Source organism: Anas platyrhynchos, chromosome 19, assembly GCF_047663525.1.
Source record: "Anas platyrhynchos isolate ZD024472 breed Pekin duck chromosome 19, IASCAAS_PekinDuck_T2T, whole genome shotgun sequence".
Classification (NCBI taxonomy): Eukaryota; Metazoa; Chordata; class Aves; order Anseriformes; family Anatidae; genus Anas; species Anas platyrhynchos.
The window spans coordinates 6,787,031-6,812,397 of NC_092605.1; the positions used below are offsets into that span (position 1 = coordinate 6,787,031).

Consider the following 25,367-nt stretch of genomic DNA (forward strand, 5'->3'; position numbering starts at 1 on the left):
GCAGGAGGAGGATCAGGCCATAAGCATGTTTAATTTGTACTCATTTAGCATCACCCCGCTCTCTCTCTCTCTCAAAAATAGGCAAAGAGATAAGCAACACTGAGACATCAACTTCTTCAGCAAAAGATACAATGGAATTACAATACTCACCGGCCTTAAAAATTCCTACAGTAAAGCTTTTTACCTGCTCTATCATTTTTTTTTTGATTTATTTTGCTTTAAGGAAAAGCAGCTAACAGTGCAACCAGAAGTATGAAGAAACATTAGTCAGTTCAGCACAGTGTAATTTTTGCAAGATGTCTTTTGTGATGAAAAAGCTGCTGGGCCTTGTTGACATACCAGTGACAGCAATGTGCATATATGGCCACCTTCTGAGCTACACTAAGGAACTACCATGGCTTACAGAGTTCTAATCCAATATTGCCATACAAGTGATTGCTGTATAGGAAATACTTCTAACCATAAAAATAGATAAGAATGCTACAAGTAGCCATTGTCCTGTACATTACCTTCAAAGAGTATATAAGACATAAGTGGCTTTATCAACACTTATGATAATTACCCATATAGAAAGTTAAAACAATTTGAAAATGTGAAAGAGTTGTGTACTGTAAGTTCGGCTCCCTGATTTCTGTAGTGTAAGAAGTGTTTAGTTCAATAATTAAGGACTGTCTTCTTTGGGTAGTACATCACATGTATGAGAACACAGGTAGTAAAGACTTGTAGAAGCAAGCTTATCTAGGTAGAATATCAGTCTTCAGGTAGGGAGGGTACCACTTTTGAACATGTATAATAGTAATGGAAGTGCAACTGATATCTACCACTCCAATTAAGTCATTGCTAAAGAAGTCTGTGGTAACAGTACGAGAGTGAGGGTAATCTAGGTATAGAAAAGACTATCCTTTTAAGAAATTATAACAACCTTAACATATTTCTTCAAAATATAGGAGGTAGTTTTAACTCTGTTATAAACAAGGTAGAACTAACCAGATTTCTGTAAGATAGCTGGAGAGAAGCAGCAATCCATTTGCTCTTTAGTAAAACAAGGCTACTGTACACAGAATTCAGAGCTTGAAATAACCAAGCTGTTTGAAAACATTTAGAATCAAATCTCTATATTCTTCACATTAATCAATATATAATGATATTTACCATAGCAATTTCCTTTCAAGAGAGCAATTGACACAGCTCAATTTGATGTATTGATACCACTTTATTGAACTTGAGACAAATTTTTAAAAGCCTACTCAGTGTTTTGAGTGTAGTAGTTTATAAGGAGGTTACACAGAGCAAAGTTACAGAGCAACGGCTCATGCTTTGAGAGAAACGTATATTGCCTACCTGCATTCTTATGCAAGACAGGGACAGTAAAAGACAGAAATCAGAAAAGAACACGTATTTACAAGCATCTCAGAGAGTGAGGTTTACAGTTAACAGTTAAAAATTCACATATGTACAGTTTTGAACTGTTCAAGTATGGTTCAGTTGGACAAAGTGCTACAGGTCACAAAAAACAAAGAGGGGCTATTAAGACATAGAAATGGCAGACACTTGTGTGCCAAATAACTTGTACATAGTTACAGTGTATGCAACATCTAGAAGTTGAATGTATTTGGAGTATTGCCCTGAATTTGGAAAGTGTAACTAGCAGCAGTAGATTCTGGTACAACATTTTGGTCTTCCTCCTCCTAGAAGAAAAAGAAAAAAAAATTGAAAGAGCAGTAGAATCTCAATCTAGTAGGGTAGTGCCAGAATACAAAATCAGAGTAAAGAGTTGTCCTGCAGCGACTTACTTCTGCTGAGAAATATTTCTCAATGAGGGTAGATGAGGCTTTGTACACTTGTTCATTTTCATGCGACTGAAGAGCTTCAATTTTGTCTAGACCTCCACACTCCTCAATCATGAGGCAAAGTTTTTCAGTCTCATTAATCTTCTCAGCAGCCTGCAAGGGATAAGCATAACCTCAGGAAAGATGTATGGGACTAGCTACTGGAGAGCCATTACAGCAATCTGGACAGTGATCAAGTATACTGCGTCTACATACCAGGAAAATATTAGAAATAGCATCCAGAATTACTAGTACAGTCTTGCTGTCTTTAGCAGAGAGAAGATTCAGGAGAGGTTCAACAACACCAGCCTGAACGAGATAGACGACCTGGTCAATCGTTCCACCACTTGTATAGTTAGTCACAGCCCACACAGCTTCCTTTTGAGATTTGAAATCCCCCTACAAAGGTAAAGGCAGGATATGTGAACACAGACAGTAACAGTAATGGTGAGAGCACTAACAGAATATGTTTTTTGTTTACCTTCCTCAGAATACCAATGAGATAAGGCACAAGACCATGATCTACAACTCGCTGAATCTGGTCTTGACGTCCTGCAGTGATGTTTGACATTGTCCATGCTGCTTCTTTCTGAATGTTGTTTTTATGATGAGAAAGGAGACTTGGAAAGACAGATAGTGCTCCTGAATCGATAACAATCTGGGTCTGCTCATCAGTACCAGTAACAATATTTCCTATGGCTCTTAAAGAGGGAGTCTGAAACAGATGTGAAAATAGTAATTAAAAATGGTGTTACCTATGCTTTGCTTCAACAAATATAGCCATAATCGAAGTTCCTCTGCTCTAGCCTTCCAGTCAGAAGTGGGATATACTATCATAACTATTACATATGCAGACATTAAGCACCCTTAGACCACACCCCTTCAAAACCAATGTACAAACAACTGCTAAAAAGGAAGCTATTTCGTAAGCTCTGTCAAAGTACAATAGTTTTGTTTCACTGTAGTTACTGTGCAGAAGTCATTTCTAAATGCTATTCCTGGAACTTGAATTTCCAACTACAGTATAGAGTTAAGCCCAAGCTTTAAAGTAGGTAGATGATCATGTTGGGCTGGGTGCTAAATATATTGTTTTAAAGAAGCTTGATAGCCATCAACAGTACTCCATGCCTCATTTAGGAGGGTCTTCAGTCAAGACAGAAGCTCAAGGCTCATCTACACAAAACCTGGAACAAACATCAGATTGCTGTCTCATAAGAACCTTTCACTTACATGGACACTATTTTAACTAGTGTTCTCCATGAGTTCAGTCAAGCAATGGCAGTTTGCAGGCTTGATAGCTTACCACTATTGGCAGTTCACTACACCCCAGAAGTTTTACAAGTTGTGGCACCAATCCAGTTTTCACAACAACTTCTATCCTGTCATTGGAGCCATCTGTTAGATAGGAGATCGCCCAGCACGTGTCTGCTAAAACCTCGTGATCATCATGGTGCAAGAGTCGAACGAGAGTTGGAAGAATCTGCTCAATAGCTTCTATGGGTGGTGCAGGATTCTTATTACGACACAAGTTTGAGAGGGTCCAGGTAACATTGCGTAAATATCCAGACTGCAAGAGTTGAAATAAACCATCAATAACTGTTTAAGTTACTTTAGCCCTTTTACTTATTAGCAACTGTAACTTGGGTCATACTATAAACTTACAGCCAGAGAAGAGAGATCAGGAACAGCCAGTAGAGTCAGCAGTGGTTCAATTGCACCAAATTTAATAACCAAATCCCTATAGGTAGAACCATCCCCTAAGAAAGAAAAATAACCAGTTAAGGGATAGAAGGATGTGTGCATACAAAATCATTACATGTTATATTGTGAATGCTATTTCTACCTAATGGCTAGATAGAAAGTAGTAAGAGTTGGAAAGGACTACTACCATGGGTAAGCCCTATACCAAGCATGTGTTTCTCTAATCAAACCAGTGATGTTCAACATTTGATTTCTGAAGGAAAGAGTTTAAGGAAAGCTCTACAGAACATACAAGTTTATAACTAAGCAGGGACTTGCACATCTGTAAGCCCTACCATAAAAACAGCTTTTCCTATAACAAGGAACCCAAATCCATTATAATTATTGGTTGTTAGTATTCTACATTATAATACTGAAGGATTTTCAAAATTTAATTGAATTATTCTATTGCTCTCCCCAAAGGATACCTCCTTATAACCAAGTTTAAAAAAAGAGAAGCCACCCCTCTAAATACAAGCTATAAGAAATTCTAGTCAGAGAAGCATTTTATTGAGTTGACCTTCTCTGCATGAAAATTCAATATTCTCTGCAAGTCACAGCTGTTGCAAAACATAATATTACAGCTAGTAAGAATACCAGTGAAAATAATGTAGTTATAATATTGTTCTGAAGAACAGAATCTAACACTGGCAGATCAAACAATCCTGACAGGTGCACGAGAACCTTCAGTATACTTAGCTACTAATACAATACACTCATATCAATGTTTCAAAGCAAGTAGTTGTAGGTGTGATGGCCAATGTGCCATGAGCCTTCTGCTTCTAACCTCCTTCCAGTAAACAGAGAGAGCAGAGCTCAGAGTCAAAAACCTCTAGTGAAATGTGAAATAAGGGTCAGTCCTACGCTGTAACATGCTTATATAGCTATTTGAAAAAGGAATTGAAATATGAAAGCAGTCCATTTAATAGAACCCACAGATTGTCAGATTATACATGAGATTAAACCAAGTCTGAAGACTTGTCCATAGCATATTCTACATGGCAGAGCACATCTGTACTCACAAAGGATTAGAGTTCCAACTAGCTCAGCATGCTACACATAACATAATTTTTAATAGGAGGACATTACTAAGGGATTAGGTTTGAAAGTTGTGTATTATATTGACATACCTGCAATATTTCCTAATGCCCACACAGCTTGCTCACTGATGTGAGTATGAGGAGAGGCCAGTAGTGATATAAAGGCTGGAATAGCCCCACCATCTACTACTGCCTTTGTTTGTTCAGATGTGCCCGAAGCAATGTTGGTAAGTGCCCAGGCAGATTCAAACTGAATAGGACTACAGTCTGCTCTACCCAAGAAGGAGACAAACTTTGGAATCAAACCAGCCCGAATTATGTTGTCTATGGGGGGCTGCTTCTCTCTTGAAAGGAGTTTCCTAAGGAGGAACAAAGAGGAAGCATTATTTTTGTGTGCAGAGATCTAAACAACAGATTCCATTAAGTCATTCTAAAGAAATCCATGCTTAAAAGAAAAAAGAAATGGATTGAGGTCTATTAAGACCTTAATCAATACAAGAGAAAATTCAGCCAACCTAGACATCATGAATGCTAGATTCCTAAACCTCTAACATTGTTTTGGCATGTCTTCACTTATGAGTGGTTCTGTTCAGACTACAGAAGTAAAGTAGACCCTACAAGAATTATAACACATATGACTTGCTAGATATTTCTCAGCAGACAGAAGAGTAGTGCTAGAGTGCTGCTTCTAGCAGTCAGAGTAAAAGGAAGTTAGGCGTATTTTGAATTCTGGTCATACTGTTGACCACATTATTGTAATGTAGATTGTTGCATTCAAATATTGTGGTTAAATGTTAACACAGTTTGAAGATATCTTATTCTGATATAAGGCATTTACTGCTACTACTCCTAGAACTCTGAGACTGACTATTGTTTACTTTACTACCACCAAACCACTAGAACTACTATTCAGGGAAGGGTTCAAGCACACTAAACATTCAAAAGCCACATGGCTTCCATAAAATTCTGACTAAATTAAATGCAACTGAACATTCTATATAAAGCCAACTCAGCTGTTTATTGAACTACTGTCTGATAAGAGCCATATTTGCTGCCATAAGAAGGCATTTAATCATAAGCCAAGCCTTTGTCCTTGCCTAGGCTTACAGAGCTGAATCAGTTACCTCTGAACTCCTTACCTGGCAGCTTGAGTAGCCTGTAGCTGAAGCTCCATGTTATTGCTATTAACTCCTTTGACAATTTCTTCAACAGACCAGTGTGCTGAAACCTGTACAAGAAAAGTCCCTTGAGTGCTTTGCTAGGAGATCATGCAGCTTCATGACCACAGAGGCCTTTACACAGTACTATGAAGAGGCCATAATTTACAACTCTTTGCTTTAATGGAAGCGATACCCCTACGCAATACTCTAAAAAATTCAGCCACAACTTTATCTACAGTTATCTTAACAGCTGAAAACATTTTGTTTCACACAGTTACACAGAGACAGTAGGTTTAAACACAGCTGCCTAAGCCCTCCTAAAAGGTAGCCTATCAACACAGAGAACACTTAAAAGCTACTTGAAAAGGGATCTACAATGTAGTCCATTAAAGTTGATAATGCATATGTAGCTGCGTTATGTCCCATGTGAGAAGGGATTCAAACTGGTGTGGCTTCCTTGATCGTACAATGTAAAACTTTCATGTGTATCTGTTCTGGGGACCTACTTACCTGGTTGTTCCTGTTTTCCTGAAGGGGAGAAGTGGCATCATCTGGTAAAGTGCTAACATTTCTTCTTTTAAGCATCTGGTCATCTTTCTTAGCTTTCCTCAGCTCTACATTGACTTCAATACGCCGCCTCCTCATTTCCTGGAGAATATACGTTCACCGTAAGTTCTTGGCTTTTTCAACTCTTGCTTAGATACGCAACGTCTAACTAAAATACTTACTACATGAAAATACTTACTGTGGTATCTTTCCCTTTGTTTTTGAACCTGTTCAAGCGAGCTGCTGCTGCATTGGCATTCTCGTTAGTAGACATCTTGGTTATCAGTTAGATTTCAAGAAGCACAAACTAAAACACAAGTCTAAAAACAGAGTAAAAGGTAAACATCACAAGTTTACTCCACAAGAATGCAAGTTAAAATGCTAGGATCAATGCCCAAGACCAAGAGATACTAGCTTATACTAGAAACTTTAACCTCTAACTTGTTTAAAGATACCAGTAACATAACAAACTGCCTCTTCAAAAGCTCAATTGTTACAGCAATTTCAAACGTTAATAACAGGCTAGCAAACATATCCTTTTAAAACCCCTTCAGACAGAAAACACCAGAATCATTGTTTTTAGGGAGCAAGATGCACATTCTTTCCCATTGACAGCATCTGCTTACTTTAAAGCGCTACTTCCACTGCGCCCCACCACTATATCGCACAGACATTCAGCCCATCCCCACCCCTTTAACGCAGAGAAGGCAGCGACACAGAACCCCAGGAAGCTCCAGCGAGAGAGAAATGCCGGCCGGCCCTACATCCGCGGAGCGCGGTCCCTTGTGACAGAGCAGCTCACACCGCGTCCCCGCCGCACGCCACCACAGCCGGCTCCTCAGGGCCGCAGGCTGCTCCCCCCGCCCTGCCCCGCGCCTCGGCCTCAGGCCCCACTACCTCCTGCCGCCCGCAGCACGCTGCCACTGCGCCAGGCCGCGCCGGGCGGGATTTAAATTTCCCGCTGCCCCGCTCTGCCATTGGCCAGTTCGAGCCATAGCAACGCCCTGATTGGTCGGTTTGAAATACTGCTCGTCTCGCGATGAGACCGGGCGAATCTCCGCCGTGCTCCCGGAAGAGCGGCCCAGACGTCGGGTATTCAAAGAGCCGTCCTCGCCTCGGTACTACAGCTCCCGGCATCCACCGCGCTACCCGCCGGGACGGTGCCCGTAGGACTAACAGCAGCCAGGCCTCGACAGGCCAGCGAAGACGGCGCAGGGCATGTTGGGATTTGTAGTTTCCTAGGGACCAACATCAGGGAACGAGATTGGGATGTATTGTGCCCATGGTGGGCTGCGAGCCGGGGGTTACTCACGCTCAGGCCCCTCGCTCTGAGCATAGAAACATTATGGTTGGAAAAGCCCTCCAGGATCGTCTGTCCAACCATCCCCTACCACCAATGTCACCCACCAAACCATGTCCAGAAGCACCAGGTCCAACCTTTCCTCAAACGCCCCCAGGGACGGTGACTCCACCACCTCCCCGGGGGAATCAAACCAATACCTGACTGCTATTTCTGAGAGGAAATGTCTCCTCATTTCCAACCTGAACCTCCCCTGGTGCAGCTTGAGGCCATTCCCTCAAGTCCTATCGCTAGTTATCTGTAAGAAGAGGCCAACCCCATCTCCCCACACCTTCCTTTCAGGCACTTTGCGTCAGTCACAGATTTCCTCACACACAGACTAAATTTTTGGGTGGATTTGTCTGGTTCCAAGAGTTGGACTCAATGATCCCTTGCAACTCGAGATATTCTCTGATTCTACGATTCTGTGCCACTAACCATCAGATCACTGAGCGTTTTCCTGAGATCCCGTGTGATCCCATCATAGAAACATGTACAGGAATTTAAAGAAAATGGGGAGGGAGACTGCAATTTAAAACAACTCAATAGCACCTAGGGCAGACCAAAATTAAATCATACAAAATAATAAGAAAGTAATCCTTGTAGCAAGCCCAGAAAATGGACAACTTTGGGATTGTCTCACATTAAGAGGCTGTTTACAAGGGATGGAGTACAAAGGAAAAGTGCCCTATTTCACAGGAGATTTAATTCTAACCATAAAACCTGAGGAAAAAACATGATTCTGCCAGCAAGTCAAGCACTTCAACACCTAAAATGTACAGCTCAGGGTAAAGAAGTGCCAAAGATGCACATTGATACCTGGGGATTAAGCCACTGTGCTAAACCGATTACACTCCTCTGTAGATGCATGCAGCAGTTAACAAGAATGGATCCAGAGGAGGATTTACCAGAGACAGTTTACACAGCTTGTTTTAGCCCTACCATTAAGGTCTTTGTAAAATAAAAACATCACAAAACATTTAAGCAAGAGTAGTGAAGTTAAAAGAAGAAAAAGCACATCCGTCGCAAACAGATACTGAACAGGACTAGAGTTTTGTAGATGGAAAAAAATAGCATCTTAAAAGTAGAAATTGAACTAAAACACCTGGCTTGCCAAAGGATCGAAGAAGTGCTGTGAAGAAAGCCTGCCGGGTCATAACTTGTTGGAGCGCGTGCAGTCCAGAGCCGCATACCTTGGCCAGAGGAGCCATGGGGACTGCAGGGCCGGGTGTTGCAGGTCAGGGAGAGGGATGGGGAAAACAGCTGAGGCTGCGTGCTGGGGACCTACAAGGGGTGAGCGTGCCTTGGGACGGCAGCGGGGTATCACAGCTGGAAGGCCTCCCAGAAATACAGGAGACCAGCCAAAGAAGGGCAGGCTGCTGAGGCGAGCTAACATGGCGCTCCAGAACACTAACAGGGCATGAGGCACGGGCTTAGCTGGGGCTGAGCTAATCCCGTGGGGGACAAAATTGTGAGGCGAGGACTGGGGAAGGGACGGCAACGCCCGGGACGCTCCCCTCAGGCAGCGCCGCTCGTCAGGGGGCAGCGGCCGCGCCCTCGCGCCCCGCTGAGGGAGCCAAAGGCCGCCGCGCGCCACGGGCCGCGAGCCCTGCCTCGGGGGGCGGGGCCGATGCGCGCGGTGGGCGGGGCTTCGGGCCCGGCGGGGTCCTGAGGGGCGGTGCGAGAACGGAGGGGGCGGGGCCTTCTGTCAGCCGGGGGGCGGAGCCAGCGGCAGCCGGGCGGGGCTCTTACAGCACGGCGCTCGCAGCTTTTGCTGGGTGACCCAGTGGCCTAATGGATAAGGCATCAGCCTCCGGAGCTGGGGATTGTGGGTTCGAGTCCCATCTGGGTCGTACCGCAGTCGTTTTGTAGCGCCGCCGTACGTTGCGCGCGGGGCTCTCCCGGCTTTCCCTAGCGGCTGCGGGCTTCGTCTGAAGCCCGATTATTATCGGACCATCGGAGCCGAAAACACTTTTAACGGCGCCGCCCTCTGCTGGGACCGGCGGGAGGGAGGCACCGAAAGGAGCCAGCGGCTCGGTGCGGTGATGGCTGCGCCCTGTCACGGGGGAACCCGCCCGTCCCGTCCCGTCCCGGAGCCGTTCCCTTCCCTTCCATCCCCCCAGGTACACGCGGGGTCTGCGGAGGGAGAGAAGCGGCCCCAGCCCGGGGCCTCCCCGGCACGGAGGGGTGGTCGTGAGGCGCTTGGGGCGGGGGTCGCCGCGGGTCTGTGGCGGAGCCTGGGGCTGCCGAGCGGCTCCGGGTGGTCCCGCTCCTCGGATGCTTTGTGTGCTGGACTCTGATGCCATCGAAGTCGTAATTTAGCCCTGTAAGGTGAAGGCATGTGGTGGGAGGCAGGCGGAGGCGGGTGGGACGGTTGCCTGGGGAGGTAAAACCCACAGCCGTGTGCTGCCGCTGTGGTAGGCAGGGAGGGGAGACAGCCTCTGGTGCGACTGATGCCACAAGAGCCAGCCTGCAGGCTCTTTGAGGAGGTTGTGGCCGTTAATTATGCTGAAGTCCCAAATTTGTCCAAGAACAGGGAGCCTCGCTCTGAACACTTTCTTCTCTTCCACTGCTGGTATCATACGCGTTAGCTTCTTGAACAGCAGAAATTCTCAAAACACTCCTCCTGCCCTTTTAAGCAAGATACTGCCCTGGTGAAGGTCCTGGAGAAACTCGCTGATACAGACGTAGTCATGCATTTGTGCAGGGTGAATTACACTACCAGCTAATTTAAACAGAAAACCCCACCGAGCACAGAGCACCTGCAGGACACGTGCTTGCAGCCATGCTGACCCTGAGGTAGGGGAGCAGACACGGCCTGCTCGTGGCTTCTCTCATCTGCTGCGGGTTCACATGCTGGCAGGGCAGGGAGCAAGGTGCATGAAAGCAATAGGTGGCACCTCCGCATCCTCCTCAGGTGCAGCTCTGCTGTCAGGTACAATGCTGGATGTTCCTCAAGTTCCTATTTCCGTAACAAGTATTTTGGGATACTTTCAAAATTTAAATAATGGAAGAAAAGAAGGATTTATAAACGCTGCAGTAGGAACATAACACACTGAATAACATGTGTTAAAATTTGATTAGTTTTGCGTACTGTTCTGGTTTATTTTCTGTGTCTTCATATATAGCTGCTAGACAAAGCCCTGTACTTGTAAGAATTTTATTAAAATACTTAGTTAAGATAGTACAAAACTGTTTAAGCTAGGCAATAGCTGCACTATATGATACTGGCATTACTACTGGATAGATTTTATCAGGGGAGGAGGTTTCCAGAACTGGGACATAGTGTTTTTGTAGGGTTTCCAACTTGTTTGTTACACTTCTAGCGGCATGACTAAATCCACAAACTTTCACAACATCCAGCAGCAGCTAGTGAGGTAAACTGTCACAATGGAATTCTTGTCTAGTAACAAGGTCAGCTGTTTCAGCTGCAAACATAGGAGTAAGCCTACTTAATTCAATAATCCAAGTCAGGGTTGGCTTAGTGTGTACAAATATGCAGAGTTCTGCATGTTAGCAAATACAGATTTTAAAAAATAAAGCAGTCATCATTCCCTTTTAGTCTCCCTCCCAGCACCTGTTAACTCCAAATTTCTAATTTATTTCATCTTGCTCTGCCCTGTCTTGTATGCATGTAACAAACTGTCCACACCAGCTTTTCTTTAGTTACACAAGATATACCTCTGTTCCGTAACAAAGGAGAAGTCCAGGACCTAATTATGGTGCAGTTGTATTTCTTAGTTTGCAAGAGCTAGACAGGAATATGCTGCTGTAGAGGAACAAGCCTCAAGGTCCTGAACAAATTGAGCAGAGAAAAATGAATGGTTTCTTGTTACATTCCATGACTGAGAAGAAATGATAAACTGGTAGAAAAGCGTATGTATAAAACCAAGCCCAAAACACCTGTTCAGAGTTCACAGCTTCATATTGAAACATCTCCAAAATACCCTTGCCCGTTGCTTTCTTTAACTTAGACTTCTTCCACCCCTTTCTTCATGGGCATTCTTTTGACTTTACATGCGGCCAGCCCTAATATCAGGGAATCTTTCCCATGACAGCAGCTGGTGAGAGCAGAGGGGGAGAAATGGCAAGGTCAGCACATGAGAGGCAGTTATGGAAGATAAACCAGGATGTTGTTCATCTGTGTGTGTCAAATATCTCTTTTCACATAAGGAGTCAGGATCAGCCTCCTACACAATGCTAGCCACAGACAGAGAACACCCAGACAGCGGCTGTGTGTGGCTGAACTGTTTTAAAACTGTGCTGGCTAGCTGAAGGCATACAAGGGAGGGCTAAAGCAAAGGGAGAATGAACTGCAAGAGGCAATTTCTCACTTCCCAGACAAAATGGGAAGTCATTTTGCTTTGGGAGGTCTAAGTGATCAAGGTGAAGCCATAAACTTAGGCCTAGGTAACTCTCTGGCTTGCACAAACAGTGCCATTAAGCCTTTCCATTTTTCACTAGAGTCCCAGATGCTTCATGTCTTTTCCAACCCTTGTTCTCTCAGCTTAAGAAAAGGCTTGAAATAATTGTTACTCAGCAGCAATAGCCTAGCTACCAGCCAGTTTCTTTGTGGACTCCCATACAACTCTGCAGTGCAGAAGTCAGAGATCCAAAACTGCGGATCAAGATCTTTTCAGTAGTGTTTAAAGCTGAAAGCCGCTGAAAAGTCCAGATGACATTGTCAATACGGCATCCCAGGGATGGGAAAACCAAATAGTCATGGTCTTTTAAATAAGCATCCCAAATGGCAATGTGAACTTTGTTTCCACAGATGCTCCCTGTAAATTCAGGCTTTTGAGGAAAGGGTTTGTTTATAAGTCATGTTTTTAATTTACAACAATAATAAAGTAAAAATACAAATCTCCTGTGTTTTGCTCACACAGCTGCATTCTCTGTACTGGACTTTCCATATTTGAGTACAGAGGAATGAAGAGCTCTGTTTTATTTCATCTATTGGACTGTTCATCTGTTATACTGTCATATTGTTGAAGTCCTCAGTTATGGAGTAGAGCCTCAAATCTGCCAGCTACTTCCCATTCAGACATATGTTAAATGAAAAAAAAAAAAAGTAAAATTCTGATTTGCTCTTTTTTTTTTTTTCCTTGTATGTAGGATCCCTGCTTTATGCTGAGAAACCCAGTGAGACTCACAGCAAAGATGCGTGTAATTCAGCAGACTCTGCACCTAGCCAAGTCATTCCCTCGATCAAGTAAAGACCCCTCGATCAAGTAAAGATTTTGACCCTTGCAAGTGTTGGGACAATATACACCGAGAGGCATTGAGAGATGAGGACCTGATAGGCATGGCCTTTCCAGTAACAGTACAGAATAATGGGCCAAATGAATATAATGCTTTTCAGTGGGACTTGATAAAGGAACTGAGAAAAACAGTCACGACCTATGGATTGCATGCACCTTTTACCCAATCATTATTAGAAAACGTGATGACAGGTCAGTTGCTGGTTCCATATGATTGTCACCAAATAGCTGCTATGATCCTCACGCTGACTCAAAAATTGGTATGGGAACAGAAATAGAGAGAACTGTGTGAGACAGTAGCACTGCAGAATTTAGAAAGAACATTAGGCGACCCTCTTATGGGTGCAGGGCTTCCTCAGTTTATGGGGGCTGAGCCGTTAGTAGATCCACGATTACAAGCTTGGCTCAACGATGCCATCTGGCGACAGTCAGCCCAACTAGCATTACAAGCCTTGCTGAAACTGCCAGAAATAGGAAGGAGCCAGCCTTCTTTTACTAGCATACGACAAGGAGTCAATGAACCTTATATGCAATTTATAGACAGATTGAGGGATTCACTGAACAAGCAAATAGATAATCATGAAGCTAAAGAGGCTCTCATGTTGAAACTGGCGATTGAAAATGCTAACACAGAGCGTAAAAAGATTCTGCGATCCATGCCTAATGGGACAACCTTGGTGCAAATGATAGAGGCTTGCAATTGCATGGGGTCTGTTGAACACCATACGACCGCACTAGCCAGTGTGTTCGCTGCAGCATGAGTGATGGGCAATGATCAGCAATTTTTTATTTTATTTTTTTTACCATTCCACTCCACACTAAGGATGCACCGCGATTTGCATTTTTGGTACCAAAAATAAACAAAAGTGAACCCATGGATAGATATCACTGGACTGTTCTTCCACAAGAGATGATGAATTCTCCAACCGTATGCCAAACATGTGTTGCTAAAGCTCTAGCCCCTGTTAGAAAACAATATTCCAAGACCTATACTTATCATTACATGGATAATATATTGGTAGCGGCACCTACAGAATCATTAACCCATGAAATAATTCAGAGGCTGAGACAAGAACTGCAAACATCGGGGTTGCAGATAGCCCCTGAGAAAATCCAAGTAGAGGCACCATGGAAATACCTGGGCTGGAAAATCATACAACAAACCATTCAACCCCAAGCCATTACCATCACACAAGAAGTTAAGACATTGAATGATCTACAGAAGTTTATTGGTAATATTAATTGGATACGAAACTATTGTGGAATTAATAATCAAGTATTATCACCATTGTTCAATCTCCTGAAAGGTGACAACGATATCAACGTGCCTCGGCAACTGACAAAGGAAGCAAAGACAGCAGAGTCACATAGAAGGAGAATTCATGAAGCAGCAATGTCACGACGAGCAGAAGGATTGCCTATTCAACTTTATTTGTGTAACCAGGACCCGCAACCCCTAGCTCTTATAGCGCAATGGGATCCAAATGCCCCCGATCCATTACTCTTGTTGGAATGGGTATTTCTGCCACACCAACCCACAAAGACACTAGCGACAAGAGTGGAGATGTTTGCAGCCTTAATAAAAAGAGGCAGGGAAAGAATTGTGGAAATAACCAGAATTGAGCCTGAAACCATCGTAATACCCATTGTGAAGGAATATCTTGATTGGTGCCTGCAAAACAGCGTGGAAATGCAGCTGGCTCTCACGGGCTTTACTGGACGAGTGGACATACACCTCCTCTCTTACAAATTGATCACATTTTACACATACAGCGACACTTTTTCCCATCAAAAGGTGCCCCCAACGGAAGCCTTTGGGTACACCCAGTACCAGCTTTGAACTCTCCATGGAAGCCTTTATACAGTCCCACATGCAGCCGGACTCTGTGTCTTCACTCTTTCCGAACAACCCTAAACATAACCCTAACCGGGTTAGCGTCTGCCCTGTCCCAGGGGCAGAAAGCAAAGACATGCAGAGTGAGGACAGGTTGTCAATTTTCAAACTTCACTCTTTTCCGTTTACCTACAAAACCTGCTTCCAGAGTTAAACCTAAAAACATTTATTCTTCACTTACTCGGGCTGTATGTGAGCAGTTTTCTGCTTATAGTGTGTTGGCTCAGCAGCTTCCAAAGGCAGCATGGAGATGCTCCAGGCAGGATGTCACCACCACCAGCTCCTCAGCCACAGCAAATCTCATCCTCTGCTCTCCCGAGCACAGGGCAAATCCAAGCTCCCCAGCTGCCTCCCCTTCCCACTGACCACGTCCTCCAGCCAGCTGTGTCCTCAAGGCAGGCACTGCCCTTGCAGCCATGTGCCAGGGGGATGGAACCCCACCAGAGGAGGCATTTTCTAACCTTACCCCAAAGCTGTTGCCACCTTGCCTGTTGTAATCCTGGAGGAAAACAGCCACGCCTGAGCTCCTCCAGCTGCACCAAAGTTTAACTCTTTCTGTCCTTGTTGTGGCGGGGCAGCTCTGCGAGGAAGCCACCTCCTGAGCCACCACAGCCTTCCCACTCCCACCCCTGCCATTGTGCTTCCACCTGTGGCAGCTGGAGCATTTTTCTCTTGTTTTAACCTGAAAAACAAACAATAAACAAACAAATAACAACAACAATTTCCCTTTTCTGTCTCTCTCTCTTTTATTATTATTATTGTAAAAGTGATGTTCAGCAAAAGAACATTCTGGCAAAAGGTTGGTTCTCAAGCAAAGTTCATCCCAGCTGCACAGAAGGGGGTTTGCTGACTCTCACCACCAGCCACTGGCTCCAACACACTCCTCGCCCAGGCAGCCCTGGGCTGGGGACGGCTGCAGCGAGGTCTGAGGAAGAAGCAAGTCTTGCCCAATAATCACACTTAATGCTTTTGTTTTATTTTGGAAACCTTGGCTGGTTGTGGCTGAAAGCAAGAGGCAGGTGATTTCAGCTGCTGAAGGAAATCACGCCCCACTCAGAGGGTGTTTTTCTGCATAAATGTCTAGGGAAAGAAAAAATCTCCCTGCCGTTTTTTTTTTTTTTTTTTTTTTTTTTTAAAGCCAAGTGCTTCCATCACCCAGGGCAGCGATCCCATGCAGCGATGTGTTTTGTTTGCTGTCCCATGCTCAATGCATTACCCCATCCTGAGCAGGGACTTGCTGCCCAGCTACGTTTCTTCAGCAATCATTTCTTCTCTCCAAAAGCCAAAGCTGAGCAAAACTAGTTCTTCTGCAAGTTCACACAGCTGGGGAATAAAGAAAATAAGTCGATAAGCATCTCTGATGGCTTCAGGATAAAGTTGTATCTGATCTTTTTCCTGAGACAAAATATTGCTGTTTTTTTTCTCTCCTCAGCAATTGTACATTAAAATAAAAGTTAATGAGTCCAGGATTAAACGCCCTCAAGGAAGGGGAAATAAACCTTTACTCCTGGCAAGATTTGAGAGGGCCTTTACAAAATAAAGTCATGTGAACAGAGGTGTAAACGGTTCAGCATGAAGTTTCCCACAACACTGTTTTACCTTAAAGCACGTTTTACACGCAAGGACACAGGAGCACTTGGCCGTCTCTGCTGGACATCCCATGGCCTTGAGGGTGTTTTAGGGGGATTCCTTTAGGGGATGTTTTAGGGGGATTTGCTCAAACCGGGCTGGAACGAGAGCACCCGTGGTCTGTGGGTGCCATCCTGCGCGCCAGTGACCACAGGGACAGGACCAGTCAGGATATGAGGAGGTCTCTGCTGGGGTCCCCTCTGCCCTTGGTGACATTTTGGGGCATGGGGAGAGGCAGCTTCCCCACCTCATCTGCAGCAAGAGGCTGAGTCCACATTGGGTGAGTTGCTGAAGGAGCAGTACCAGCCCCAAGTGCCAAAACTGGGCTGCTGTCACGTCAAACAAAAAGAAAACAAACAAACAAACAAAAAACTACCAAGGAGGGGGATGAACAGAAAGCAATGTGGTGGTCCACTGCCAGTCAGTGTCATCTGTCACCCCCAAATGGGTCACCTCCACTGTGCCCCCACGGAGCCTCTTCCAGCTGAGCAGCATCAGGAGATGGAGTCACACATGGGACATTGCCAGCACCCCAAATACACTCACTCATTGAGCCAGAGGGCAAAGACATTAGGGCAGGGCATAAGTTAACATTAATAAGCATTGCTCATCAGCAGGCATTAAAAACAGGTTGTTCTAACAAGGGAACGTCCTGCTCGGAGGTGACCTCTGGGGATCTGACCAGCAGCTCAGACCAGAAGCAGGATAAAGGGGAGAGCACCCCACAAAGGAACTGCCACTGCCCTCCCACCCCACACAGCTGCCCCATGGAGCCTGGAGGAGAGGACACGTACCCAGGGTTCCTTATTCCCTCCGGCACCTCCATGCCCATCAAATCAGGGGGCACTAGGCTTGGAGCAGTATAACACCCCACTGCAAACGCATTCTCCCATTCCAACTGGGATTAATTTCCAGCATCTCTGCCTGAAAATATCCATTGGCACCAGGCTGCAGCCCCCCCTTGCTGGTGGCCAGCTTCTCCCAGCATCCAGGTCTCTGCCCCCAGCAGCTTTCCCTTAGTTCTGTGCTTGTTCTGGGACTGCTATTTCCCCTGCTGCTGAAGTTGAAAATCCCCCAAAACACAAGTTCTCCACTGGGATTTGTGTGCCAGGGTCTGGCAATGGGGCTGCCCTCAGCCCCCCAGCTCCAAGAAGGGAGCAAGCAGGGTGAGAGGAGGGGACAGCAGGAGGTGTCACCAGTTATCCTGCGGGAAATGGTGAGATGTCCCCAGCTCCAGCGCTATTTTCCCCTCATTATAGGCCTGAAGGAACAGTGCATTTCCAAAGTCACTTTCTGCTGCAGTCACCAAAGCCCACAGACCTGCTCTGGCAAACCCTGTTTTTTGCTGCACACCCAGGTGGGGTCAGATCCCCCAAATGGGATGCTCCAGCCCCCACCGAGCTCAGCCCGCACCCCAGGGCTCTGCAGAGGAACAGGAGGAAGGTGCTGGTGCCTGTTTGTCTGCAAACAGGGCAAGAAACATTCCAGAATGTCCCATATCCAAACCTCGGTATCCTGCGTTGCAGCTTTTCAGACACTAGATGTCAGCAAAATAATAAAAATGATGCAGAGGAGCTTTGTACCCGAGCATAAACCTGACAGTGATTTCTACCGTGCTGCTAAAACTCACTTTTGTACAAACTGACTCCAATAAACCCATTTTCTGCGGCAATAACCAGAGGGCAACGGGGAAATACCTCTCAGAGACTGGAGGCTCTCTGGACATCCTGAACAGGGCAAGGTGCAAGCTTGGCCTGACCCATCTGTGCCAGCAGAACCCCCTTGGACACTCACAGAGCAGCTGAACAGCATTTATTTTGCATGTGCACTTCTTGGGGGGGGATTTTGGGGATGTATGCTACTGGCCCAGCTCCTCTGCTCGGGCTGATGAAAGCTTCCAGCCCTGCTCCTGGTGGCACTTTGGGACTTGGGGCTTGCGCAAGGTGAACCTGGCCTGCAGGTACAGCCTGCCCGCACTCCACCTGCCACATAACAGCCTCTGGAGCACAAGTCACCTTTCCCTGTATCAGGAGAAAAGGTCCCATGCTATTGCCTTCTGTGCCTTTAGTGCTGCAGTAATAAAACCAGAGTGCAGCCTGTGCAGCACAAGGCACAGATCTGTGGGGCAGGCGAGCCCCCAACTTTGCTGCCCTGCCCAAGCTGGGCTGTTACCCTCCTGGCAGCTTTTACCCAGTTTTTGGGCTGAGATCTGAAAGGGTTGGGCTCTGTGCTGACCTTTTTGTACAAGAGCAGGAAATCACTGAGCCCCAGGAAAATGCCTGCCCCCAAAATCCGCCCTCACACCACACCGATGTGGAGCGATGCTCTTTGCTCTTGACTTCGGGCCACCTGCCCGGCAAACAGCTAGCTTACAGCAAGCCCTGGAGCACCATTGTGGGGTTTCTAAACACTGAGGTGAGGTGCAACCAGGGGGCCCCAGTGCTTTGGGGACTTTGTGGTTTTCTTTCTAGACCACATTTCCACCCAAAACTTGGATTGCATTTAGGGAAGAGCCAGCCTTTTAGAGACAGAGCACCCCAACATCGACTTTGCTCTCCTCCTTCAACCTTCACTCCAGAAGACATGGGCCACTACTCGGCCCCAGATCCCTCCTCCTCCCATCTAATCCCCCGGGGATGGATGGGCTCTGCACCGATACTTCTCCCAGGCGGTCGATCTCCCCTTTCCCAGGGTCTAGGGTTTCAGACCCTCCCCGTCCGAGCCCGAGGTGTCTCCCCACATGCTGACCCGGCAGGACACAGTTCAAAGCCTCCAACAGGAAAAACAGGAACAGCCGCCCCGCTCTCCCCGTTGACATAGTTTCGGTCTAGTTCTTGGTGTCAAAGGAGGCATTCACCACCTCGCCGCCCGGGAGGCCCCGCGGGACGACAGCCCCCAAACACGTCCAGGTGGGGCCCGGCTGGGACATTGCCACCCTGCCCTGCTTCAGGCTGCAGATCCCGACTTTTCCTTGGGATGTGCAGGGGGAAATATTTCTGCTTCTCCTCTGTGCCTTGCCCTGGAGAGCTGCCAGCACCCGTACACAGGGTTTGCAGGCTGAAGTTGGTGGCTAGGCCCATGCAGGGCAGCGGTGGTTGGGAAGCACAAAGCCTTGGTGCTGGTGGGGCCACGGTGGCACAGGGACCCCAGGAGCTGGGCACATCCCTGGAGAGCATGGACCCACCTCCACCAGCTCCTAGTTGTGGTGAGGGACAAGGAGGAACCCAAATTCAAGATCCTCCGTGGTGTTCCGGCACGCAGGGACTGGTGCTGCGGTTAGGCAGATGTTTGGGAGCTCCTCCTGCAGGAGGTCTGTCACCACCCAGTGACAACAAGGGCAAGGACTGCCCGTGGTGTCCCTCCTTGTGGCATCACTGCTGCGTCTGCTAATCTCCTCCAGCCCTGCCCAAGCCTCTGGCCAAGGGGTGTGAGCAGATTTCCAGCAGATAGAGGTGTCAGCCTTTCCTGCTCAGCAGGTTTGTGGCCAAGCTCCTCTGCAGGGCATTAATTAGCTGGGGTGCAGGATGGAGCAGGGCAGCTCCCCAGGAGGGGACCCAGCCCAACCTGTCACTGCTAGGCCACGGGGAGGTGTGACACATTGTCCACCTGCAATAAGACACACATGGTGCAGGGCTGGGCGTCCGTACGAGCATGGGTCAGCTCAGCAGCCCAGCCCATGCCATGCCTCCGGTGATGGCTTCCCATTAAAAGTGTCCCAGTGCTGCCCCACTCATCCCTTGAAGACCAGGAGCTGTGTCACCTCCACCACCCCAGCAGGGACGCAGGGGACAAGAAGCTCTCCCCAGCACCCTGCGAGGCCCTGGGCTCTCCAAACCAAAGCCCCATCCTCCAGGGCTGTGCTAAGTGCCTTGTTAACACCCGTGCCAACAGATCCTAACCCTGCTTCTGCTCCCTCACCTACCGATTCCCTCCAGCTGCTGTGTGTGGTTTGCAAGGAGCCCTGCAGATCTGAGCAGCACAGGCCTGGTTTGCACTACTGAAAGGGAGAAGGATCGGAGCTGGTGCCACACAGCCCATCTGCAGAGCAGGGCTGTCAGGGCTGTCTTTGAAGGAGCTCACTCTGACTTTTGGCTTCCCAAAAATGCAACCGCAAAGAGGAATGTTTCTCTCCAGGCCTCATCTGGCAGGGTCCTTGCTCTGAGGTCTCAGCTTCCAGCATAAAAGCAAGAAATTCTTCCAGACCTAAGTCCGTAACTCCCAGGGGCAGATGTCCCCTCTGGCTCCATCTGCCACAGCCCAGCTCCCCACATGACACCAGCCCCACCTCCCGAACACTCCAGATATTTTCTTGAGTGCAGTTGCTGGCGATGCTTCAGATCCCTCTTTTGAACCCATCAGCTCTTTCCCACATCTCCTTCCTACTCCTTACACTGCCGTTTGCGGGGTTTGCCACCAAATTCCCCCCCATCATGGATGAATGTTTCCTTAGGGTCACAGACAGCCTCCTGACAGCCTCCCTGGCCAAACACATCCCTGCAGTCAGGGCAGTGCTACAAAAACCTGCTGCTGTGGGCACATCGAGCACCCTCTCCAGACTGGAGCAGAGCTGGGCACAAGCTGGGGGTAGCAGGGACCTGTTGGTTTGCCGTGTCCTGCTCTGGGACCCCACACAGGCAGGTGGCAAAGGGGAATGTCCCTTTGCCCTCCCTCCACCATGGGGCAAGGCACCAGCCACTTCCTGCCTTACCGTGAACTGGAGTTGGTAAATATAATGAAATCATAAAAAGAGGGGGGATCTTGCACCAAAGACATTGGAAGCTCTCGCGTGACTGTACTTTCCCCTCAACTAAACCGGCGTGAGTGGTGGATAGACCAATTCCCATGGGAACTCATCCACTCTCTGTTTATCTTGAACGCAATAAAAATGATATTAAAAATAGATTGTGGAGTAGGAGCAGCAGAAAATACTCGACACCTGATGCTGTTCCTCTCCGTTGTCTGAAATCTAATAGCTGAGTTCTGGGAACAGGCATGTCAGTGCGATTACAGCTCAGACACTCCCAAACCTTGTCTCGAACAAGACTGAAACCCAATTACACTTCTGAAGGGCTGAACGGTTTCTGTTAGGCTGCTGGAGCAGCAGGCAGGGCGCTGCCGGCCTGGGTCCCAGCCGCAGAGCCCAGCTCCCCGCTGCGCTGAGGGGGAATGGCAGAAAATAAACGGGAGAATAAAAATACCAAAAACCACAAGGCACTAAGATATCACAGTAAATGACAGCCTTATAAAAAAAATACTAACTGCTGCAGAAAGGGCTATATTTTAATACCCAAATGCTGTCCAAACTACCTCAAAGAGGGAAGCTGCTGTGGGGTTTGAGCTGCGGGCCCCGCGCAGCCCCGCACTCACACCACGTGCCCAAGCAGTGTCAAGACACAGGCGTGTTTGTAGGCGCTCTGCTGGAGGATTAACACTGAATTAACAGCCAAAACACAAAGGTGAATCCTTTGAATTAACACTGGGGTGATAAACAAACAACAGGCCTGGAAATCACTGCAAATCAAAGGTGGGGAGGGAGCGAGGTGCCGGACTTTTCCTGCACTCCATGGTTAGGTGTGGACCAAGCCCTTTGTGCTGCTTTGCCAGCGCCTCTGGCAGGGCAGTGCCTCCGCTGCCCCAGCGGCAGGCTCTCTTCAGCCATCATTCACTTTTACTCCTTTCTACAAGTCTTAGTAACACTCCCATAAACAGGTTTTTAATGCAATCCTTTTCCCCTCGCACGCTGCATGTTAAAGATTAGCAGAGGCATTTTATTGCAGGTAATAAAGAACCCTGATGTCAAAGATTTTAACAAGCCAAGCGCTCCATGGGAAAAGCCCGGCGGGCTCCAAACACACTTCTGCTCTGCAGCCTCTGTCAGGGAGAGGGGGAAGAGATAAGGAGATTTCTGGGAAAACATCTCAGATTTTATCTGTTTTGTTTTTGCTTTTTTTTTTTTTTTCCCCTGACATGAACAGACCCATGGTGACCTCTCTCCCAGCCATGCTCCCTGGCCTGGCATCTCCTGAGCTCAATGCAGAGCGAGCTGGTGCTGCACATATCCCCGTGGACTTGTGCAAGGGAGACATTACCCCTTAAGAAGAGCAACTTCAGGTTTAAGTCTTTTGGGAGCTGCAGTTCATTCTCCCCAACAAATCCTCCTGGGCAGGCCTGCAGCCAAGCAGAAGCAAGCAACAGGTGGGTGCTGCAGCCCCCACAGTACCCCACAGCACCTCCAGGGTGCTCTCACCCCGACCAAAACACAAAGGTGAAAGCTAGCAGCCTTTACAAAACACCAAGGAAAGTGACACCCCCAGGGGGACCTCAGTCTCCTGACAGTCACAGAACAGAGTCCCTGCTCCTGCCTGCCCAGGGCATGTCAGGCTCCTGGTGGGGGCATTGGGGGAAGGACAGAAGCACTGTCCTGCCACCTACTCTCTGCAACCTCATTTTTTTTAACCATTTTCTCTGCTCAATTGCACAGCCAGAACCCCTAACGGGCGCCATGTGTGGAGCAGCACTCACTGAGCATACCACACACCCCAGCACAGGAGGGAATGGGCTGCCCAGCAGCACTCTGGCTGCGCAAAGTGCTGCCAACCCAAACCCCTTCGAGGGCACGCACACCACCCCATACAAGGCTCGGTTTCCACACCTCTGCTTGCTGTCAGAGCGTGGCCACAGCCTGAGAATCCAAGGGAGGACACGTGCACGTGAGAGCAGCCCACGCTGTCCACAGAGCAGCTGACAAAACTATTTCTGCCCACAAATCAAAGCTGAAAAACCTCATGATACTCTCCAGGAGCCCAAAAAGCCTTTTTCCCACTCCCTTTCCCCTCTCTAAGTGGGTGGAGTGGGAAAAGGAAATTGGAAATTCTTTGGAATTGGTGATCTTGAAGGTCTTTCCCAACCTGGACAACTCCATGACTATCTTTGCCCATCCCTCCTGGCTGTGTTGTGTACCCCAGAACTGACTCACGTGCCCACGGTTGGTTTGCACCACTGGCTGCAGCTGCACAAAGGGGCAGGGGAAGGAGTCCTGCAGGGCCAAACATAAGACTGCAAGCAAGTAATGTCCCCTGCAAAACCCAGGCCAGCCCGGGGCTGCAGGATGGGCTCGCAGAAGCAGCGCTGCTCGTGGAGACCCCCAGAGCCACCCTCCTGCCAGCCCCCTGCCAGGTGCAGGGTGCTCTCTTCACTTTCCCATGACCGGATTCAGCAGCAAACAGCAGAAAACACATATCCTGGTGGTAATTAATCTGACAAGAAGTCAGGAGATGCTGATTAAGTGTCTTGTATTGCAGAGGATCACAGGTAATTGGGAAGATAAGCTCCTTCACAAAGCTGGCAGGCTGCGCACTTAGAAGAGATCAAGGAGGAGATAGCAGTGGCAGCGCTGGGATTCACCACATCCCACAGCCAGCGGGTCCTGGTGGCTCCCTGCCACCAAGGCAGCACACACAAACAGGGGCAGCCTGGTGGGCTACCTGCAGAGCCCTTAACCCCAGAGCATCCCTGGTCCCAGCAAGGTGGGTGATGGCACCAGACAGAGCAATTTGGCTGCCAGGCACCCCCAGCAGTGCCCCCAGGAGCCATCCCACTCTCTGTGACTCCCCAGCAGTGCCCCCTCATTCCTCCCTGCTCAGAAGCACCTACCTGACAGCTTTCCAGCCCTGCAAGACCACAGCACTCCCTGGAGGGTCATGGCTCTAATTCAGGCACTCGTGCTAACGCCATACCTACACGTGTACACACGCATGGTTTGTAGACACACAGCCAAGCTTCTTTGGGAAGAAGTCAGCAGCCACCAGGTTCTCTGAGTCCTGCACCACAGATCCCTACAACTGGCTCCAATTAAGCTGCTTTCACCTGCTTTCCCAGGTGATGGAGATCACCTAAATCAGAGATGCTCTGAAGGTGGACAAGGAAAAATTGGGCTGTTCATCTACCACAGCAACACTGTTCGTCTAACACCACCTAGAAAATGGAAGAAATATTGTCCTCAAAGAAGAGCAGACCATAGGTAATGGAATGTTTCCTTAATGAATGTGAGCAGAATTCAACAAACATCCCTCAAAGGAGCAGAAAATCAGAAAGCTTCTCTAGGGAAAGATTTTTCAGCAACACGAGGGAGTTGCATCCTGGAAGACGATCACAAGCCAGGGCTGGATGGTAGAAACAGGGCAGAAGTGCTTGCCAGAGCTCGCTGCAAGGCCCAGGGAGCTCATAGGAACCACAGCTGGAGCCCAGCTCCATCACAGGACACCGCAGAGATCTCATTCTTCATCTCAACCCAAAATGCCTGAGACAACAGGGACACAACTGCCTGCCAGTCCCGCTGGAGCAGACGGCCCTTTATTGTGCTGTAGAGGCCACCACTGTCCATGGGACAGCTCATGCAGCCAAAAAGGACCTGTCCTGTTCAGACAAACAAAGCATTGTTCTGCTCCTCACCCACCTTTCTCAAGTTTCCTTCCACTGGTACAAAGGCAGGATTTCCACACTCTCTCCAAACCTGCTAAAATAAGCACCAGATGCATCATCCAGCTCCCAGCCACCCTCGCTGAAACAGATCTTGCTGGTAAACTCTCGCTAAACTTGTCAGAGGCAAAAATGCCTTCCAGATGGGCCTGGGAAGTGAGGGCTTGGGAATTTCAGCATTTTTTTTTTCATACACAAAATTCTGCAGAAAATATCAACGCTGCCCTACTACAGAGCCAGCCTTGGCCTCTTCAGCCCAGAGCTCTGACATGGGGGCTTGGGTGATTTTCATCAGCTAAAGTGGTTTTGAGGATCCAGTACCAACCAGTGTCACCCAGTCTCCCACTGGTGCTACGAAAGGACGTTTTTCCTGGCAATAAAGCTGGTGGCCGGGCTTTTAATTGCCAGCAAATGGCAAGAGGAGCAGCACACGAGCTTCCCACACCGTGCC

General features: G+C 47.8%; 1 protein-coding gene, 2 long non-coding RNA genes and 1 other non-coding gene across 8 annotated transcripts; 2 read left to right on the top strand and 2 right to left on the bottom strand.

The window, feature by feature from the left end:
- Positions 1-1,193: 1,193 nt before the first annotated feature.
- KPNA2 (karyopherin subunit alpha 2) lies at positions 1,194-9,147 on the bottom strand. Of its 5 annotated transcripts, none has more exons than XM_072025633.1 (11): positions 8,848-9,147; positions 6,515-6,635; positions 6,280-6,417; positions 5,749-5,837; positions 4,700-4,968; positions 3,492-3,586; positions 3,133-3,396; positions 2,311-2,544; positions 2,046-2,228; positions 1,794-1,943; positions 1,194-1,688 (listed from the first exon to the last, which is right to left on the bottom strand). In XM_072025633.1, exons 2-11 carry the CDS (start codon positions 6,587-6,589, stop codon positions 1,596-1,598), a joined length of 1,590 nt encoding a protein of 529 aa, XP_071881734.1. In that variant the 5' UTR covers positions 6,590-6,635; positions 8,848-9,147; the 3' UTR covers positions 1,194-1,595. The 5 variants fall into 5 exon arrangements, with proteins under 5 accessions (XP_071881734.1, XP_005012371.1, XP_005012369.2 ...); XM_005012314.5 differs by lacking the exon at positions 8,848-9,147 and adding an exon at positions 7,213-7,356; XM_005012312.6 differs by lacking the exon at positions 8,848-9,147 and adding an exon at positions 7,192-7,291.
- A 199-nt stretch (positions 9,148-9,346) lies between these two features.
- On the top strand, positions 9,347-15,530 carry LOC139999063 (uncharacterized). Its single transcript, XR_011804083.1, has 2 exons — positions 9,347-9,777; positions 12,770-15,530. It is a non-coding gene; the product is annotated as an uncharacterized lncRNA (long non-coding RNA).
- Positions 9,435-9,507, top strand: TRNAR-CCG (transfer RNA arginine (anticodon CCG)). The gene has a single exon. It is a non-coding gene; the product is annotated as a tRNA-Arg (tRNA).
- Positions 15,531-15,760: 230 nt separating the features above from the next.
- Positions 15,761-24,469, bottom strand: LOC106014793 (uncharacterized). Its single transcript, XR_005260100.2, has 2 exons — positions 24,092-24,469; positions 15,761-16,132 (listed from the first exon to the last, which is right to left on the bottom strand). It is a non-coding gene; the product is annotated as an uncharacterized lncRNA (long non-coding RNA).
- Positions 24,470-25,367: the final 898 nt, after the last annotated feature.